Source organism: Primulina huaijiensis, chromosome 11 (genome assembly GCF_012295235.1).
Source record: "Primulina huaijiensis isolate GDHJ02 chromosome 11, ASM1229523v2, whole genome shotgun sequence".
NCBI lineage: Eukaryota > Viridiplantae > Streptophyta > Magnoliopsida > Lamiales > Gesneriaceae > Primulina > Primulina huaijiensis.
The window spans coordinates 2,487,130-2,507,786 of NC_133316.1; the positions used below are offsets into that span (position 1 = coordinate 2,487,130).

General features: G+C 36.5%; 2 protein-coding genes and 1 pseudogene across 4 annotated transcripts in view; 1 reads left to right on the forward strand and 2 right to left on the reverse strand.

Annotated features, from left to right (window-relative positions):
* Positions 1 to 8,432: 8,432 nt before the first annotated feature.
* On the reverse strand, positions 8,433 to 10,039 carry LOC140987151 (RING-H2 finger protein ATL65-like; annotated as a pseudogene).
* A 1,463-nt stretch (positions 10,040 to 11,502) lies between these two features.
* On the reverse strand, positions 11,503 to 15,450 carry LOC140987367 (uncharacterized). Of its 3 annotated transcripts, none has more exons than XM_073455837.1 (10): positions 15,056 to 15,447; positions 14,666 to 14,805; positions 14,303 to 14,416; positions 13,785 to 14,222; positions 13,260 to 13,657; positions 12,994 to 13,093; positions 12,777 to 12,836; positions 12,605 to 12,691; positions 12,187 to 12,315; positions 11,503 to 12,108 (listed from the first exon to the last, which is right to left on the reverse strand). In XM_073455837.1, exons 2-10 carry the CDS (start codon positions 14,741 to 14,743, stop codon positions 11,815 to 11,817), a joined length of 1,698 nt encoding a protein of 565 aa, XP_073311938.1. In that variant the 5' UTR covers positions 14,744 to 14,805; positions 15,056 to 15,447; the 3' UTR covers positions 11,503 to 11,814. The 3 variants fall into 3 exon arrangements, with proteins under 3 accessions (XP_073311938.1, XP_073311937.1, XP_073311939.1); XM_073455836.1 differs by having other exon boundaries at positions 15,025 to 15,447; XM_073455838.1 differs by having other exon boundaries at positions 11,503 to 12,075; positions 14,666 to 15,450.
* A 3,684-nt stretch (positions 15,451 to 19,134) lies between these two features.
* Positions 19,135 to 20,657, forward strand: part of LOC140987744 (fasciclin-like arabinogalactan protein 21) — a 10,606-nt gene continuing 9,083 nt past the window's right edge. Inside the window, exon 1 of the mRNA XM_073456392.1 lies at positions 19,135 to 19,965. Within this exon, the coding sequence (XP_073312493.1) occupies positions 19,135 to 19,965 (831 nt within the window). The remainder of the gene's footprint in view (positions 19,966 to 20,657) is intronic.

Below are 20,657 nucleotides of genomic sequence, written 5' to 3' on the forward strand. Positions count from 1 at the left end.
AGATGCTGGTCCCTCAACTAGAGATGATGGAGAAGATGCTGATGATCGAGTTGACTAGACCCATGAGTTTTTTTCTTCTTACTTATGCTTCGTTTTTCTAGTGTTCTGCCATTTAGTGTTTCCTTTTGTTTTGTTGTCTCCTTGTTTAGTATGCTCTCTGTGTTTATTCAAATGATGAAGTAATGAACTTCTTTCGTACTTGTCTTCAGTTGATGTGTTTTGGGTTCTGGTGTTAAGAGTAAGAGTGGACAACACTGTCCACAACACCACTAAACTAACTAGTCAAATTCAGGGGGAGATGCACTTTAAAAACTCAGGGAGAGCTACAAAATGGGGAGATGCACTTTAAAAAATCAGGGGGAGCTACAAACTGGACTGTCATCATTTTTGTAAGTTTTCTCCAGAAATGCAAAAAGAGAGATTGAAAGGAATCTTGCATTTCAAAATCAATTAATATTTTATTTTGCATTTCTAGACTAATTTGAAATGACTTAATCTTTCAATCTTTCAATAAGATTTGTTTCCATAGATACAGTTAATCTTATTCTTGGAGTTATTCAATATAATTTGGGTATTAATCTATAAGATATATTATACCAACTTGAAATAGAGTTTGATTCTTATTAAACTCTTGTTTCCTTGTTTATAGGTATGAAGTATCTAGGGAGATCTAGGTCAAGAAGGATTATATATAAGGATCGAGTATTGAAAGCGAAAAAAAACTCTTTCTCTTATGGTCGCTGGAGCTTTGCTGATCGAACTTAGTACTGAAGATTCGCTAGAAGAATTTTGGGGTGATTGATTCACATCGTGACCGTATTGATGTCTAGTATTGACAACAATCGAAGAACAACACTGACGCAGAGTGTTGATCAAAGAGTGATTGTGTTTGGCTTTGTGCAATACGTTTCGGTGTTATGCATCTAGTTTTAGTATTAGTTTATTTTGATGTATTTTGGTTTCCTTGAGTTTCAAGGAATTGCAATTTGTTAGTCTCCCTAGTATTGGTTTATTAAAACGATTTACAAAATTTTATAATGAAGTTTTTTTTTGTCATGAGGCATTGCACAAGTATCCGTACTTGTGCATAATTTCAATAACTTGTATTCACTTGTTAAAGTTTACGTGTGTGTTAAATATTAATTTCTGCTGCAGTGTTGTGCGCTGGTGTTGACAACACCAACCACAACACCAAATTCTGATACACTCGTGTTTAATTATTTCTTGTGAGTTTATGAGCAACAACCCTTTCAACTTCAATTTTTTTTCTTTAATATATTTTTACATTTTTTTTTTGTGAATTCCTTGTGTTTTATAAATACATAATCCAAGAAAAAGTTTATTATTCTTCGATTTTTATTGTTATTTTCATCATTTTCTTTTGTTTTATTGTGTTCACTAGCTTAGTGGACTATAAATACTAACAGTCAAATTCGGAATTCATAATCGTTTTTGTTTATAAAAATTAGATTTGTACTGCTTCAATTTTGACTCAAATTGGTGCGTTACACCTGACATACTTACTCTCACATAAATTTTAGATCAAACAGTTTGGTTCAAATATCGTGCTTGAGTTTTTATCTAGCAAATGCTCGCATTGTTTCTCAATTTTGTGAGGCCATGTAACAATAGTGCATTCATCAAATGTTAATTTTTAAGTATTAAAGAAATGCGAGCCCTTGTAAACTATTAAATAAAAGTAGTGCTTCAGTCATTTGTATTGCGTGTGTGATATAGCTTCAAATTAAAATCTGTAAAATAGGACATAACGTGGTTTTTTGATGACATGAGAACCCACGGTTGCTGACAATGTTGTCGATAAAGAAAAAATTGATGAAATGGAGAGAGGAACATGATAGAATCAGTTGAAAGAAGTCGCAGAGAATATTGTAAGCGAAATTTACAAATAACAGAATGATTGAAGCAAGTTCGTGAAAGCAAAGCTGTAAAATATGAGTATTGTATATGTAAAAAAAAATCCAAACTGATGCCTGTAGCAAGTACAATTTCCTTAAAACAGATTCATCCCCTCCGATAGACCTGCAGTGATGTTGCACAAATAACCACACTGGCGAACGAAAGAGTACCTGAACTTTATTAGCGAAAAACACAGGAGCATAATGCAGAAACGAGAAGGAAAGTGGATTTGTGGTGTGTCTTTTGGCCTTGACACATCCTATATTTATACATGCAGATGACATCCATATGAAAGGCCGAAGGTTGTCATCAATAGAGCAGCCGAAGCACCAACTGCCAGACAGATGGAGGACCAACAGTCAGTCTATGTGAAAGGTCTCAAGGGCATGTGAAAGGTCACGAGGGAAAAAAAATTGCAAAAGGTGGCATAGACTAGCTAGGCGATTTTTGACTTGATCGGTCCGCTGCGCCCAATCGAGAACATGCTTTGCACCTCCTACACTGGTGTACACGAGAGAGAGCCTCTTGACCGATCATTCTTACACTTCCACAAAGTGTAACAGAATATAAGCTCATCTATACCACTTTATTTTTCCTATGTGGGACAAATCATCATCCCTTAATTTTCATTCACACACAAAAAAAGCCTATTAATACACACAAACAAATATATTATATATATAATCCAACATATCGATAGAAGTAGTAGATATGTGAAATGTTGGGGGAAAAGTTGGATGGAAAATTGGTGACCCACAACAAACAGTTGCTCTAATTAAATCATTTTCAGTTCAGCTAAATAAATAGTTTTTATTTTGGCTCCATCGATCAACTTCCATAATGTCGAATACGGTTAAATTTTATTCGTTTTGATCCAATTCATTTCCATCTACCTGTAAAATAAAAATAAAATATTTTGAAATAATTAATTTAATATTTTTTCCTAAGATTGTTATTATGCAATAATCAGACAATTGAAACCAAATAAACACGATTGCGACAACATAATTTAATCAAAAATAATAATTAAATCCGTGCTTATACCTCAATGCACTAGTGAAGACAAAACGTGTTCTCTATGTTAATATAAGAATAAAATAAAATATGTTGAAATATAAATTTTTATAATTTTTGCTAAAATTATTTTGGAAAGGAATAAACTTTCAATTGAAATTTAAAACTATGTGATAAAGTAAATTTTTTATATAAATTATACATGATATTTATGATTATTATATTGGAAATTTTTTCTTCGAATTGAGTTAAATTATTTTTGAATTACCTTGATAAATTTACACAAAAAAATCTTATGAAACCGTCTCAAAAGTGAATTTTGTAAGACAGATCTATGACCCGACTCGGTCAATGAAAAAATATTATTTTTATTAAAAAAATATTATTTTTCAATATAGTTATGAATTAGATCAACCTATATAACGAAAATAGAACAGCCAATCGTCTCATGTATACTTTCCCAAGTAATAAAATTAACGGTTGATTTTAGTGCTCGGTTCATCTCTTCGCGTTTATCAGCTGCTGTTAGGGTTCTTCGGCGATTGTGGATTTCTGATTTCTATTGGCTCTGGTTTGTTCTTGGTATTGTTGGGTTTTCTTCTGATTGTGTTCGATTCTGATTGTTGGGTTTGTCTTGATTGTTGAGCTTTGGTTATGTTATTTAACTCTTCTTCTCATTTGTGCTGAGTTTGTGTTCGACGATTTGCCACAATGAGTGTTCAGAATATTGCTTCTAGTTCTCGAGGTGCACAACAGGCTTCTGAGCATGAGATTTCGGAAACAGCTAATGTCATGAATTCTGAAGAGACCACAGTGGGTATTACTACTGATGAGAAGGCTTTTCCTAATGGTGATCCTTCTCAATCGGGTAAGAACAATTCTCTTAACAACACCACCAAAGGTTTAGGTGATTTGGGTAATAGGAATTTCCGAGCTTCTTATGTGAGCTTATTCAAGAACAATAGAATGGCTAAGGTCAACTATAAACTGGATTATATGGAAACCGGCACAGATAAACTGAAAATTGGCTTGGATGAGATTGATTCTATAGAACAAACTCTAACTTATTCAATGGCAGGCGCCGGAGATCCGCTAGTGTATTGTGGAGGAAGAGTAACTCGAGGGGCAGATCAAGACTCGGTATGAACTACAATCATGCACCTCCTCGACATAACCCCACTACTATGAAACATGCTACTGAAATTCCAGTGGTCATCAATGATAACGATAAGAATGCAGATGAAATGGTAGAAAAGACAGTTGATGCTTCGGGCAGTTGTGGATGTGCTACTACTGCTGGCAGTGATTGTGCGAATCAATTGGCAGATAAGGGCAAGCATACAACTCAAACAGCAGCTAATTCGATGAAGGGTATGTGTGATATCAAAGATATTGATGATGAGGGATTCAAGGAAGTTACAAATACAAAAAACAACAAAAATAAGAGAAAATAGAAACAATCGGTGAGCAATCAACAACAAGCTAGTAAGCAAAGAGCTGTATTTTTTGAGGATATGGAAGATTCTAACTCATATGATACGGAATATGTTAATGTGGGAGATCAAAATGAGAAAAAAGAGGTATTTTGGAAATCAAGAAAAGGGGCGACAACCCGAAATTGCCTCCGGTTCTCAATGAAAGTTGCTTCTTGGAACATTAGAGGTTTTCACAAACCTCTAAAACAAAAGAATGTTCAATCTCTTGTGAACACTCGTAAGATTGATGTCTTTGGAATTTTGGAATCTAAGATGGATGAAAAAGCTTTGCATAATCTGCTTCGAAGCCGTTTTCCAGGTATGTATGTTATCCACAATTTTGACATTATTAATAAGGGTCGGATTTTTGTTTTGTGGAATCCGAGTAAATTGGTGTGAATGTGCTAGGTGTCACCGAGCAAGCGATCCATGTTAGCATACAGTGCTTGCTTACTAATAATATGATTTATGCATATTTTGTTTATGGCTTTAATACTATTGTTCAACAGAGATCTTTGTGGGATGACTTGAAATTTATAGGGGCTAATTGCACATTGTCGTGGCTTGTTTTGGGAGACTTTAACAATGTTCTCTCTCCGGATGAGAAGCAAGGGGGTCTCAATGTTAAGAATTATGAAACTCATGATTTTATTGATTGTGTTGCTACTCTTGATTTGTATGACTTGCAGTTCACCGGTTGTTTCTTCACTTGGAGTAGTCCTAAAGTCTGCAGTAAATTGGACCGTGCACTTGTTAATAATTACTGGTTATCGTCGTGTATGGAAGGTTTTGCTGAATTCTTAACCCCGGGGTGCATTTCGAACCATGCTACTTGCGTTGTAACTATGTTTGAACAACGGAGGAGGAAGATGAAACCATTCAAATTTTAGAACATGTGGACTCTCTGTGATGATTTTGAAGAGATTTTTATGGATAAATGGTTGTTCCATGGGCACGGCACCTCCCTGTTTCGACTTAAACATTTGTTCAATGCCCTTAAGAAACCTCTTCAACAGTTGAACATCAAGAAGTTTATAATATTTCTTCTCGTGCTCATGCTGCGAAAGTCAATCTTGATAATTTGCAATTGGACATGCAGACCTATGGGGTAACGGAAGATGATTACGGAGATGTTAAAAGGAACACAGAAATGTTATTAGAAGCGGAGCGGTTGTTCATTGCTCAAAAAACGAAGATCAGGTACTTGCGGGATAGAGATAGGTGTACAAATTTCTTCCATGATTTGATAAAAAGAGACAACAAGAAAAATGCTATTGTGGCCATTCAAAAGGGTGATGGACTTACAACGATTGATCCGAAAGAAATAGCTCAATGCTTTCTTGATTATTATACGGGGATATTGGGATGCAAAGTGGATAGACTTCATATCGATCATGATATTATTGCTGAAGGGCCGTGTATACAGGAGCAGCAGTGAAGTGTCCTTACTGCACCGATAACGGTTGAGGAGATTGAAATGGCACTGCGTGGTATAGACAATGACAAGTCTCCAGGGGCTGATGGGTTTGGTGCTTCTTTCTTCAAAAGTGCTTGGAATATCATTAAAAGCGATGTTTGTACAGCGGTGATTGAATTTTTCTCATCAGGACAGTTGCTTAGACAGTGGAACCATTCGGCGATTGCACTTGTACCAAAGAAAACAGCGGCTTCGAGTGTTCATGAATATCGTCCTATTTATTGTTGCACGGTGTTTTATAAGATGATTTCGAAAATCCTTGTTGACAGGTTGAGAGGTTTGTTGGGAGATATAGTCGATGAGGCACAATCGGCCTTCTTACAAGGTCGTTCCATTGTGGATAACATTCATTTGGCGCAGGAACTGATGAGGAAATATGCCAGAAAAGAGGAACACCTAGGTGCATTTTACAAGTGGACATCCACAAGGCCTATGACACAGTTGATTGGGATTTTTTGCACGAGGTACTCAATTCCTTGAACTTTCCTCCTCGTTTTATTCAGTGGATTATGGAATGTGTCACTACAACATCTTTTTCCATCACCATTAATGGCCATTATCTTGGAAATTTGATGGAACAAGAGGCTTAAGACAGGGAGATCCATTGTCCTCGTTATTATTTTCCTTGTGCCTCGAAGTTTTGTTGCGATCTCTGAAGCGAATGTCTGCATCTCCGGACTTTGACTTCCATCCAAAATGTGGTAATCTTCGCATTACTCACCTAGCGTATGCAGATGATCTCTTATTTTTGTCACATGGGGATAAGAGGAGTATAATGATGGTAATGCATTGTTTGAGTAAGTTTGGTGACATGGCTGGTTTGAGAATTAATGCTTTGAAATCAAAAAATTTTATGGCTAGCATGGATGACTCTGTGAGACAGGAAATTATTGAAGCGACTGGTTTTGGGGTAGGTGTAATTCCATTTAGATATCTTGGTGTACCGCTTGCAGCTAGACAACTTCGAGCCTCTGACTTTAGTGTTCTTGTTGACTCCGTAACTTCAAAGGTGAGTGCTTGGCCTCGACACACTCTTTCTTATGCTGGAAAAGTTGAATTGCTCCGATCAGTTATACAAGGTATTGAGTGTTTCTGGTTGTCTATTCTTCCTCTACCGAAGTGTGTGATTGATAGTATTAATTCTATTTGCCGCAAGTTTGTTTGGCCAACCAAACACCCTCCGATTGCTTGGCATGAACTGTGCAAACCTTTGACAGATAGGGGTTTTGGTCTTAAAAATCTGAAGGCATGGAACCGCGCTTTGTTGGCAAAAACGTTGTGGAAAATTCATGCTAGGAAAGATTGCCTCTGGATCAAATGGATGAATCACATTTACAGCTGCTTTGGAGACGTATGGAACTGGCAGTGGCGCAAAGATACATCCCCATTGATTAAACAGATTATTGACATAAGGGAAGAAATGATTCGGGAATATGGATCGATAGGTGCTGCCTCTTCACAGCTAGATTCTTGGTTCGGTACTACCGACGGAATACGTTGTGCTTATGAATTTTTTGCGGGGGCCAAATGAAATTGGCCATAGAAACCACTGATATCGAAATTTTTATACTCCCCAAACATCGGTTTGTTCTTTGGTTGATGGCTCACCGGAAGTTGCTGACTAGGGACAGATTTTGTTATGTTCAAGACAGAAAGTGTGTGCTTTGCAAGTTGGAGGATGAATCTATTGCTCATCTGTTTTACGAATGTCCTTGCACTAAGATCATTTGGGATAGAATTCGAAGATGACTAGGTATCAAGAAGTGTATGGGATCTCCTTCGGCAATCTTGCATGCGTTTCGTTCAGTTTACAGGGGCAATTCGAATATAGCAAGACTGAGATTCACGGCTATGGCATCTACGATGTACCACGTCTGGAGCATGCGCAACCGGGTTATGTTTGATGGAGAAAAACTGCAGGTAGACGACATTGTCCGGAAAATACAGATTCATTCTTATCGATGTTTACCACAAGTTGTTGAAACAATGTGTGTGCTACCTTAGTCTGCGTTATTGATCGGATTTTGGTGAGACTATGATATATTGTTTTTCGGTACTCGTGTGTTATGATGCGTTTTCTTCTTAGTCGCATTCTGATTACCTGAGCATGCCCAGTGTACTTGTATCTGTAAACTTTTTACCTTTTTAATAGAATTAGTTTCGTTAAAAAAAATAAATTATAAATAAATAAATAATTATGCACCATTTAATTATAATTTAAATTAGTAAGAATAATGAACAATTATGTACATTATCAATCAATTTACTATTTTAGTTCATTAACTTGTATTTTCTAATTCTTAGATTTTTTTTGGAATTACTAATATAATACCGAACTACTTCGCTTCAATATTCAAATAACTAAAAACTAAAATAAGAAAAATTAAAAAATAGTATATTAAATTTATGAATTTACTAATAAGATAATAAAAATAAATATTTACAAGTTATTAGAGAAAAGAGTCGGTTTAATGTGAAACGATTTCATATATTTTTTAAAATACATAATTATATTTAAAATAAAAATTAATATTTTTTATAAATAAATCAAATAAAATATATATGGAGTTATCTTATCCCTATCCTATTCATTACACATACATTATAGTATACGTACAAACAAGTCAAAGCAAACCGCTCAAAAATTCTTAAATGCACCTCGCCATCCATTTAATGCTTCTTACTCGATTTTCAGACATCCTATTAATTAACACCCGTTCCCTGTCGCCGCCCGCTCAATCTCTCCGGCGATAAAAGCGCCTCCGGGTCGCCGCTCCTCAGCCGGCTCGGCGAGAACAGCGTCGTCACACCTGAAGATCTATGCAAACATTGGGCTTGCGAATGATTTGCTCCGCCGGGAGGAGCATCCGCCGCCGCCGCCGACTCCTCCACCGCTTGATAAGCAGGTGCGGAAGCTTGACTCTGATAACGGGAGGAAGCTGCCTATACTAGGCCTTCGAAAGAATGGGGATTTCATGCCCCGGTAGTAACGGGAGGAGAAGACCCTATGTTTTGTTAGCGCGGTGAAAGGAGATGGACGTTTGCACCAGAAGCCTCCTCCGACACCGAGAGCTCGTCGGTATCTGCACGGCGAGGCTGTTACTGGCTCCAAGACTAATCTCTCTGATTCTATGTTTCTTTCGAATCCAAAAGAGTACGATCGCTTTAACAAGAAATCCCGGCGGTTGAATCTGTCTTCCGATTGACTCCTCCTCCTCGGCGAAGGTTCCTGCGTGATTTCTCCGGCCCCCACCACCTCCGCTTCGATCGTTGTTTCTGCCAACGGCTCGAGAATCGTGCTCGTGAACAGAATTTCATCTAAACTCGGTCTAATCCTTGCTGCCATTAATGGAGTAAACGGCGACTCCTGACGGAATATTCCCGCGCGGCAGAGCGGGCAATTCGGGTGAGAACGAAGCCATATGTCTATACAGTCTATGTGGAAGGCGTGTGAACAAACCGGAAGTGTACGGACATAGTCTTCCTCCTCGAATTCAATCAAACACACCGCGCAATCATGTAAGCCACTCTTGTGAATGTACGCGGAGAGGGGAATGGTTTTGATAACCGAATCGTCGAGGCCATATGGCGAGAGCACGCTGAAGGCATCGTTGTGGTCGAAAGAATAAGGTTGCGACTCGATATCTCCGGCAGATGATGACGGGACATACACCCTGCGATGGAGACGCCACCTTCTGTAGCGGCGGTAGTTATGTAGGAAATGGCGGGAGAGGAGGCGGGAGTACGTGATGATGACAAAGGCCGTCACGATTAGGACCACCATGGCAATTAAAGGTGGACTAAAGTCCACCGGTATTTTAGACTGAGGCGGAGAGGATGCATGGGAAGAAGTCGCGGAGGGCAGTGGTGGCTCTAGAAAGGAGCTGGTTGCGGTTACTGGGGAGGCAGACTGTTGCTGTGGGTGGAAGAGGACGTATCGGTGAAGCGGCGCCGGCGCATGGGCTAGCCGACGGTGAGCCATGGTGGTGGCGATGGCGGCGGCAGTGGTTTTGATCTTTGTGAGGATTTATTTGAAAGCGCACAGATTAGAAGGTGCAGGTGGGTCGATTGATTTTGGTTCGGTAGTGGATTTTGTGTATGGTAGGCGATTGACACGTCATTTTAATAAATTTAATGCCAATAGACTTTTTTTAAGTAACAACTTATTTTTACTATTTAATAATAATAATTAAATATAAATATTTTATATTTAAGATTACTAATTAATTATATAATATTTCTCTATTCTAAAATCTTACAAAATAATATGTGAAAGATCCTATCATTAAAATTCTCATTCTTTAAAAGTTAATGAAACGTGATCTACTCGTTTTTTAGATTTGCGCAAAATAAATTAATTAATAGATTTTGAAAATTTGTAATTAATTCATCACATGAGGGATCATTAATGATGTTCCTACTTTTTGGACTTGTAGACTTGTAGTGTGCGAGGAGAAACAAGGGTAACTTGGATGGTAGGATATACGGTGTTTTTACCAAGAGGGCAGTGGTTCATTCACTTCCTATCATTTCAGCTTAATTTGAGTATGTTATATAAGACTTGTATAATATAGTTTATTTGATCGGCATAATTTATTGAGTAGTGTGTTGATTTTTCGAGAAATTGGCCTTCAGTCTTTAGCCGTCGATTTTTTTTGTGTTCAATTCCTAGTTACTTTTTTAGTACCACAATTTTGTAGATAAGAGGTGAATTCAAAGAAATATTTTGATTATGGATTTTTCATGAGCATTTTTTAAGTTAATAAAAAAAATTTTGGTTTGGGTCCATAAATTTGATATGAAATTGCTTTTAATATGACTTGTCTCTTTCCAAGGTTTCCTTACACTAAGCATTTATAGCTTATGACATGACATGCTACATTTTAAACCCCTATAGTTAATTAACAAGATAAGCCCATCAACATGTGTGACTATTCATAATCGTGGAATTTTGACGTAAAGAAATCTCCTATTACCCACAAACAAACAAAAATGAGTAAGTTTTTTTTGAAACGGTATCATAAATTTTTATTTATAAGACGGATCAATTCTATCGATATTCACAATAAAAAGTAATATTTTTAGCATAAAAAGTATAATTTTTCATGGATGTCTCAAATAAAAGATTCGACTCACGAAATTGATCTGTGAGACCGTCTCAGAAGAGTTTTTGTGAACAAAAATATTTCCCTTTGCAACACGTTATCTTTAAGTGTAGGACTCAACTAAATTTTTTTTTTATGGAATTTTCAAGTTGGTGCCATAACTCTTCCTATAACTTGTACTGTAAATAAATAATAGAATGAAATATAATTTTTTTTTATTTTAAAATGAAAAGAATATAAAACATAAATTTTTGGAATTTTCAAGTTGGTGCCATAATTCTTCCTTTAACTTGTATTGTAAATAATTATAGAATGAAATATTTTTTTAAAAATTTTAAAATGAAAAGAATGTAAAACATAAAAGAAAAAAGTCTAAATTTAATCCGAACTTATGGAAATAAAAATCAGCACTTCCTTGTACTATAATTTGAAAAATTCTTCGTGTATTGAGTTTTGCTTCATAGAGACGGATTTTGGTTCCGGTGAGTTGACCTAAAGTCATAATTCTTGAAAAAGAAACAAGAAATGCTCATGAATTGAACAGATTGACAGCATATTGCAAACTAAAATACATGTGAACCATTTTGGGAATGACAGATGAATCACTCTAAAGCCACGAAATGAACACACCTCATTATGAGATTCATCCCACAAATACGTCTTCATGCACCGATCTTAGATGTTCTTGGACTGCGATTTTCGCATTCAGAGGCACTCGGCTACAACTCATGATTCATCCATCATTCAAACATGTCATTTTATTCAGTTCTATATAACACAAAACAATCACTTCCCTGATGACTCTTCATAGGAATGCACACACATCTCACTTGACTAACTCATTGGATATCAGGAAACGGAAGGCGAAATTGTGAGAAATCCAATCGATCTTTTTGCGGTATTTTCCTTGCTGAAAACTCTTTCTCAGAGAATCGGGCATCGAAAGCTCAAGCATCTCTGCCACCCCAGATGGAGATAACCCCATTTCCTTTACGAAATACTCCACGTTTTTCGCTATGTGCAGCCTTTGATCTTTATGTTTCCTGATGTTCATTCGAATGTACTCTTCTTTCGCTATTTCTAGGTCCTGAAAAATTTTCTTTGGCGTATATAAACGAACCTGGAATAAGTTACAGAACGGATTAAAGTATTCCCAAAACACATAAAATTTAAACTTATGTAAATGGCTGCAGCTTACTAATGGATCCGATTGGCATCCTAAGCAAATCGCAAAATGTAACCGAGGCTCCGGACTCTTTATGGCAAACGATTTTCGAGGTTCTCCGGATTTAAACTTTGTCTTGGGGAAGAACCATGAGTGAAGCCACTGCAAGAAAGGAATGGAGTTCCATTAGGCCATGAAGTTTGATTGTTTGGCAATATTTGCACGTTTAGGCCTTCACCCAAAAACAGAATGCCAGTTTTTAACGACTCGCAACTCAAAAAATGGATTATTTTGAACTCAAATTCAGGTTGACTCAGCTCAGGAGCGGGAGCTAGTTCGATCATTTTGCGTACAAAATCAGCTCGGGAGCTGGTTTCGATCATTTTGCGTACAAAATCAAATAATACTTGAGCGAATTCGATTCATTTGCACCCCTACTTTGAAGTAATACCTGAGAAGGACGAGGCATACGACATCCCAGTATCGAGCCTTGAATATTGTCAACGCTAATGATGTGGCCTCCTATGTTATATGCAGCCTGAATCCATAAGATTATTTATAACACCTTATAAAAAAAAATTGAAGAATTGGAGATTAAGGAATGTGACAATATAATTCACTACCTTGAGAGCTAAAGAGATCCTCTTTTGATTTCCTCTTGGAATCCCATGAACCAAGAATGCCTGCATCATTATAAATGAGTTGCCATAGATTCAGACATTGTAATTTCTAAAACAACCGAAACTTAATGGTTTCAGGACAATAATAAGAAGGAACAGATAAGAACATTTGTCTGCTCGATTTAAATTTTGGTCAACCGTTCGGTTGTTAAATCCTTACGTGCATTACTATAGCGTTGTGAACGTTGACCCAGAATGCTAATTTCTCTTCGTGTTTTAGTTTTCCGGGATCGACTGTTGCCAACCTAGAAATGAGAAACCTGAAAAGAGTAGTAAAAACATTACAAAGCAAAACAAGCATTGTGTAAGACCGAATGGTTGTCGCAATACAAAGAAAACCATCAGCACAACTCGAATACTCGATGGCCAACATAGACGGCTGCAGACTCCAAAAAAAGAAATCAAAAGCTAAAGGATTTGAAGTACCTAAACTTTTGCAGCAAGACTTCAACAGAATTTAGCCTCTGGGGCTCTCGAACAATGCCTTGTACCTTGATGATGGAGCGGAAAGATCCACTAAAATCTTTGGATGTTTCAACTTGGAAAGGATTGTTCATCCACGAATTAGAAGACGGATTTTCTTCACATGATAAGCTTCTCAAGTGATGTTGTCCTTGTGAAGATAATTTACTCGGTGGCGATGTATGTGGGCTAGAATTTGCTCCTTGAATGAACAAAGGAGGATCAGAAAGGTGGCAGTATATTGTTGAGATGCACTTTATCATCTCCTCAGAAATCCAGTTGGGCGTTTCACGAACACGGTTGGGAAACCTTGAGCCGAGAAAATCTGCCAAACTGGCATTTGAAGTCGACTCTTGTGCCCGCTGGTGAAACGACACAAGAACATCAGACCCATATGAATCAAAATTTGCAACGAAATATTGCCCGAGTAAGTACTAAGAATAGGTAAGATCATAACCAATGTTTTCCTGAGAATCAAATATTAATTACCTCTAGCATCGAGAGAGGCAAGGAATGATAAGAGTCAACAGCTTCGGCAAAAGCTTCAAATGGAGGTGAGGTTCTAAAGGAAGCAGCTGAATACTGAGACAATGAAGAATGGCTTCTGTCAATGCCATTATAAACAAGAGTTTCTGCTCCCAAGATATCATCACATCTCCAAAGTGTATCGCCTCCTGGATTGTCGTTTTTTGCAGATTTGCTGTATCTAATGAATGAGTCTTCACTCGCCGATCCTAAATTGGTTCTTGGCAGTTCAAGAACCACGTAACCATTTGTTCTTGAATCGGTTTTCTGTTGTTCGTCCACCGTAGGTAAGGAAGATACCCTTTTGGCGAAATTTCGCCTATACATAGCTAGAAGATACTTCTCCAAGTACACCACTTCCATTTCCAAAAGGGCGATTTCTTTAATGAGATTCTCAGCTGGCTGGACATAAAAAAAGGTGGGAACCTGTGAGAATTTGAGAGAGAACATAAATATTTTCGATGACAAATCAAGAACAGAACCTGGGAAAGTGATTTATATGCAGGATCATCTAACAGAGGCTGGCAATTCATAGCCTTCTCAAGTGCAGATCGAACCGCTGTTTGGCTTTCTAGTTGTTTCCGAAGCTGTGATATCTACCCCAAAAAAAAAAAACAACACGTCAAAATTCTTTTTTTTTTTTTCATTTTTCTTGGCTTAATATGTTCATATATTAAACACAGCATTAAGATTTCATTTCTGCATAGAGCAGATTTCAGTTATCGGTCTTCTATGTGATTTTCCACATCATCGTGTTTTCCCAAAACATAAATTATTCACATATCGAATTGACTTGAAAGATCAAAGGGAATAGCAAACAAACATGATCCGCCGACGAAATTTACCTCTTCTATCAACAGATTTTGGGTCTCCCCTGGGGACAACTGTCTCTTCTTGCGTTCAAAGTTCTTCAGATTTCCCATAATCAAAGTATTTAACCTTTGCAAAGAAGTTGAAGTCTTGCCAAGTAAAACTTTATTTATCCCTATGCAATATCAAAAGAGTTCCTAAATACAGAAAACCTCATATTTCACGCCTTAATAGTCTCCAAAATTACGTTATTGACAATAAAAACTTCGACCCACTTTCCCATTTTAGAAAACAATCCCATTAAAACTTTTTGCCAATTTACATAGCAAGAACAATCAGCAAATGGAAACAAGAATGTGCATGAAAAGGAAAGGGTAAAAAACAATAACAATATCTCTCAGAACCTAAAACGCAGCAAATTCAACCTGCATTTAATTTCAACTGATTTTTAGATTCATCAAAGCATTAAATACAGATTCTTTGGAGTATAAAATTCTCCACGGTGGAACCAAACTCAGACCACTGCTGTTACAGCATTAAATGCAGGAGGCAGATATTCCGACAGAAATTGACGAGTCCCTTAAGGGAAACGATTTCCGATGTAAGAAAGCTCCAAGAAACATTAATTTTGTGAAAACTAGAGACCTCAGCAAAAGGGGTTGATGCAGGGACTCGGAGAAAGACTGCTCAGTTTTATTTAAAAAAATCTTGAAAATCCGAGTCAAAATCTGATGTGTTTCAATAACCAATTGGGTTTTAAATATGATTTTCTCGAATCAAATCAAGAAACTTATGTCGTGGACGATGACATTGGCCTCGCAATGCAATGTTCGTACTGGATTTATTGTTTTTACATTATTCACATTTAAAGAAAGATAAAAATAAAAATAAAATTTACCTCCCTTTATTGTCTATCTTATTTAGTTGATCTGATATCCATTTTCTGCCATTGGGATCTTTTTATATAAAGCATAATATTTCCAAATCTTTTTTTACTATTTTTATGTAATATATAAACATAAAAAAAGTTGGTCTCTTGTTAGACGGTCCCACAAATCTTTATCTGTGAGACGGATCAACCCTATCGATATTCAGCATAAAAAATAATACTCTTAGCATAAGAAGTAATATTTTTTCATGGATGACCCAAATAAGAGATCTGTCTCATAAAATACGACCCGTGAAACCGTTTCATATAAGTTTTTGCCAACATTAAAAATTTTTGCGAAACCGTCTTATGGATCAATTTTGTAAAACGGGTTTTTGACTCGACTCAACTCAACTCATTAAAAGTGTCATTTTTTAAGCAAAAAATATTATTTTTATGATATTTATGGATATGTTCAATTCGTCTCATGTATAAAAATCCATAAGACCGTCTCAAAAAAAAAACTTTCTCATATATAAATTAGGAGGTTTTGATCACTTTAATCGTGAAATCCATTATTAAGTATTTTTTTATTTTTAGTCATTTCCACAATAGAATATTGTTTTCCATTGATTAATGATAAATCCACACGTAAATATGTACATTTTGAAAGTATTCAAATATACATGCAATAATTTTAACACGCAGGAGTAAAATATGCAATATATTTGAAATTTCTATATGGTGTTGCTGAAATCCGAGATGGTAGCTGGGATGTCGGATCTTCACTTAGGAAGCTCGGATCGGACCTTCGAAATCTGGAAACACAAACGAAAACGTTAAAAGGGCAATATGCAATATATTTGAAATTCCTATCCTTCACAAAGTAAATTTCACCCTGATTATCTCATAAATTTATTTCGTTTGAATAGCAACGGATTCGCGCGTGTTATGGGAATTCAAAGACTCAGTGATATTCTAGTGCTCACGATTTTCACCCCGTGTAGCATGGAGAAATCTATTTTCGTATGTTTGGAAAATCGGTTCTGATTTTTAGTTCATCCTCATTCCTCGTGAATAAGCCATTCGAAAATATACATTAGTTACATTAGATTAGTAAAGCTAAAAAGTCGTGAAAAGGGATTTTTTACATAGCAATTAGCTTTTGGACCTCAAAAGAAGTGAAAGTTTAAATTTCAAAACAAAAAAGTATAAAGGAATGATTCAAGAAATAGGCCAATTTTCGGTATTGTTTTGCATGGCCTAGTCCCCTCAAGTCACAATAACAAAAAGGAACGCTAATCACAAAGGGAATCTACTTTTCATGTTTATGGTACTTGGTGTCATTTGCTTGGTGGAAAAAAGTATGGTCATGTATAAGATTTCAATTCCAAAATTAAATTAGATATTTAAAAAAAAACAAATTAGGAGGTATTCGTTATAATTGAGTCTCGAATTTGAGACAACATCTCAATCTAGGACATTGATATCAAATGAGCTCGATATTCTCAAAATGAATGGTTTCGGTTGAACAACCATCCAGTCCAATTTTACTATCAAAGTGGGAAGTAATATCAGAAAATATACGTAGCGAATTCTCTTATTTTCAACCAGGAAAAAATTTAAGTCAAATTTAATTATTTATCCTTCACATAAATAATCTCATTCTTTTTCAGTTGCCAAATTCATTATATATTACACATTTTTTCATAAAATAATCATTTTGAAATCTCTACTTTTTGGCAAAAATTTATGTGAGACGTTATCACATGTCATATTTTGTGAGACTAATATCTTATTTGGGTCATCCTTGAAAAATTATTACTTTTCATGCTAAGAGTATTACTTTTTATTGTGAATGTCGGTCGGGTTGACCCGTCTCACAAATAAAGATTAATGAGACCGTCTCACAAGAGACATAGTCCTATCTTTTTTAATATTGTACATTATCCACAAAAAAATGTAAAAAATTAGCATTTCATCACCTAAAAATTTTCCATTTTTATAACCTTTGTTTTACCTTAGTGAAAACTTTTAGCTCCATCAATACAAACAAACAAAATATTGATAAAGTAAAGATTATTTACATATTTTATTCTCTAAAATCCATAATATTGTTGACTTATAGGCCTTGAAGTCTGTCCACTTTAAGAAATTGATGCACTTTTTTTGTCATTGCTGGTTGGTCCAAAATTAAAACAAAAAATCAATTGTTATTTTATGGGATTGTTTCCAATATTTCCATTTGTTTAGCCATATTAGCTGCAATTTTCTTGCAAGTCAATTGTAAGTTTTCGAAGAATCTTACAGACATGCTAGCAGCCTTATTTAATACAGAGAATGCAGTCGGACTGCATCGATTATTTGACATTAATAATTTTAATTATTCGAACTCCAAGTCGTTGAAATTATTAACAAGTTTTATTTTGAAGGTACGTTCTTGAAATACGGGACCAAAAAAAAAATCACTGTTTGATTATTGTCTAGAAGATTTCATTTAATTGTGGTCCTTAATTGGGGCGATCTTGTCCTGATTATTGCGCAATCTAAAAATAATCATTGAAATGGTATGTGTTAAGATATCTCAATCATGCTCTTATTTATAATAAAAAATAATATTTTTTTTCATGAGTTAGACACGTCTCACAAAATTGACTCATAAAACCGTCTAATAAGAGTTTTTGTGTAGTTGAAAAACGATTGGGTCAATTTACGTTATTTTCAATTGTATAAAAATAAAATAATTTTTAACTGATATTGTAGTTGTTTTTTTTAAAAAAAACAAAACTTAATATGATATTTCAGTTTCATTAAAAATGACGTCGATTCGACTCAGTTCCGATAAATTTAAATACAAATACTTCTAAAATATTAGAATAAACTAGCTACAATATCAAGTAGAATTTTTTTAAAAAAATCATTCCATTAAAAAATATTAAGTGATTTTTACATCAAAAAAATCTTTTGTATATATAAGAAAAACAAGTCAATTATAATCTTTATACACTCTAGATCACCAAAGTCAAGAATTTATTTTTATTTATTAAATATAATAATAAACCCACAAGAAGACACGACTACGAACTTTCCAATGGCTTTGTTTGCAGTTTGAGGCACAAAAGTCGAATGGTGGAAAGATATATGGGTAATGTTAGATGTACAACTAAATTTGTACATCAATTTTTAAAACACAATAAATTCATTAAAAAAATTCCATTTATCAAAATTTCATGATAAATTCAATACAAAATATCACGAAATAATAGAAAAATCTCACGATATAATAACAAAATATTACGATATAATTGTTGTAAATATCGTTGTACGATATTTTAGTTGTAACTTTAGCATTATTCAAAATTTATATACTTATCAGGCTAACAAAGGCCCAACAAACAAATTTATGATCCTTATTGGACCAAACTTAAAAGCCCAACAAGTCTCGAGAAGATGACGGTTACAGAGAGCAATGGCGATCGAGAAAATTAATAAAAACCATAAGGGCAAATTCGTCAATCCGGCAGAGTAACCGAATCCGCCGCCACTTTTTCCCACCATTAGTTGCTTCATAAAAACCCCACACTCCCATCGTTCATTCTCACTTTCAACTCACGCATTTCACACTCCACAGATTCAATGACTCTGCGATTCCTTCTCCTGCCTCTGATCATCTCCGCCGCCGCAGCCTCCGAAACGGAGACCAACGGCAGCACCTCCGCTTCACCCCCTCCGTCCGCCGCATTCCAGCCGAACTCACAGTCACACCCATTCAATGCAGCTCTCGTCTCCACCATTCTGTCTACTCTCGGATTCCAGGAATTCTCCACCGCAGCCTTCGCCGCCAACCTCTCCACCACCACTCCGATAACTGTGTTCGCTCCCTCCGACGCCTCGCTCCTCACCTGTCCTTCGTGTTCGATTCCGCTTCTACTGCAGGAGCTCTCTCTCCCAGGTCTCTATCCCCTGCATTTCCTGCAAACCCTAATATTTGGTACCAAAATAGAAACCCTAGCCCCCAACCGCTGCCTCACCGTCACGAACAATGAAAAGGGTAAGGTTTTCGTGAACGGAGTGGAGATCTCGCATCCTGATCTCTTCAGCAATGGTCTCGTCGTCATTCACGGTCTCCAGGGATTTGTCTCGCATCTCTCTCCTGTCTCATGCGACGTCGAGCGCATGGCTTCACTCTCTTTCCCTGCTCAGTCTCTCTCATCCAGGACCGTACCATCTCCGTCTCTCTCTATCATGCGCCTGATGTTGAAGGACACTATCTTCCGCCTACGAGCCACAGGATACAGCATCGCTTCCCTCGCAATGCGTGTGAAGTTTGTGCACCTCTCGGAACTGAAATCGATTACGATTTTCGCACTTGACGATGTCTCCATATTTTCTGGAGAAGGAAACTCCTACTTGTCGAACTTCAGGTATCACGTGGTTCCAAACAGACGACTGACTGGGGCGGAGCTGGTGAGCTTGCCTTTGTTAGAGTAGATGTCCTGCAAGTCAACTGTTGACTAGGGATTTTATTGACTCAGTTGTAAAGAACAATCTTTATTTTAATATAATTCATTATTTCATGGTTTGTTATTTCTTTATCTGTATACCCATGATTTCAAACATAGATAAAGACCTTGATTATACTATAATACAAATGAATCGTAATTCGATGTTGAAACTCATTTGTAAACAATGTATGATCTAAATTCGTTCCTAGTCGATTCAGCCGCCTAAAACGTGGATAAAGGTCGCTTGAGCTCGAGACTAGCATCTGTGATGTTGTGTACTGTGTTTCTTGGTAAGGGCATAGAGATGTCCAAACATACAGATGGGTAGTCATATGATGATTATACCGAACAACCCTCCCTCGGACTTTCCAAGTGGTTATCATTCATCGAGAGGATAAGTCCGTGGTTATGATTGTACACCATTAGTCCTTACGACCCGGGACAACACTGAGGCTCTATATGCTAGGGCTGTGCTTTGACTCGTTTACCGACTCCAGGAGAGTCATCAGGTGGCGAGGTTGGGTATAGTTGCGACACATATAGGAGCCAGTGCATTGTAGTCGGGGATTCACCGCTCACCTACGGGTGTGGATATCCTATGTGATCTAATGTAATAATAGTGCATGGAATCTCTGGCCAGAGTATGAGATGTAC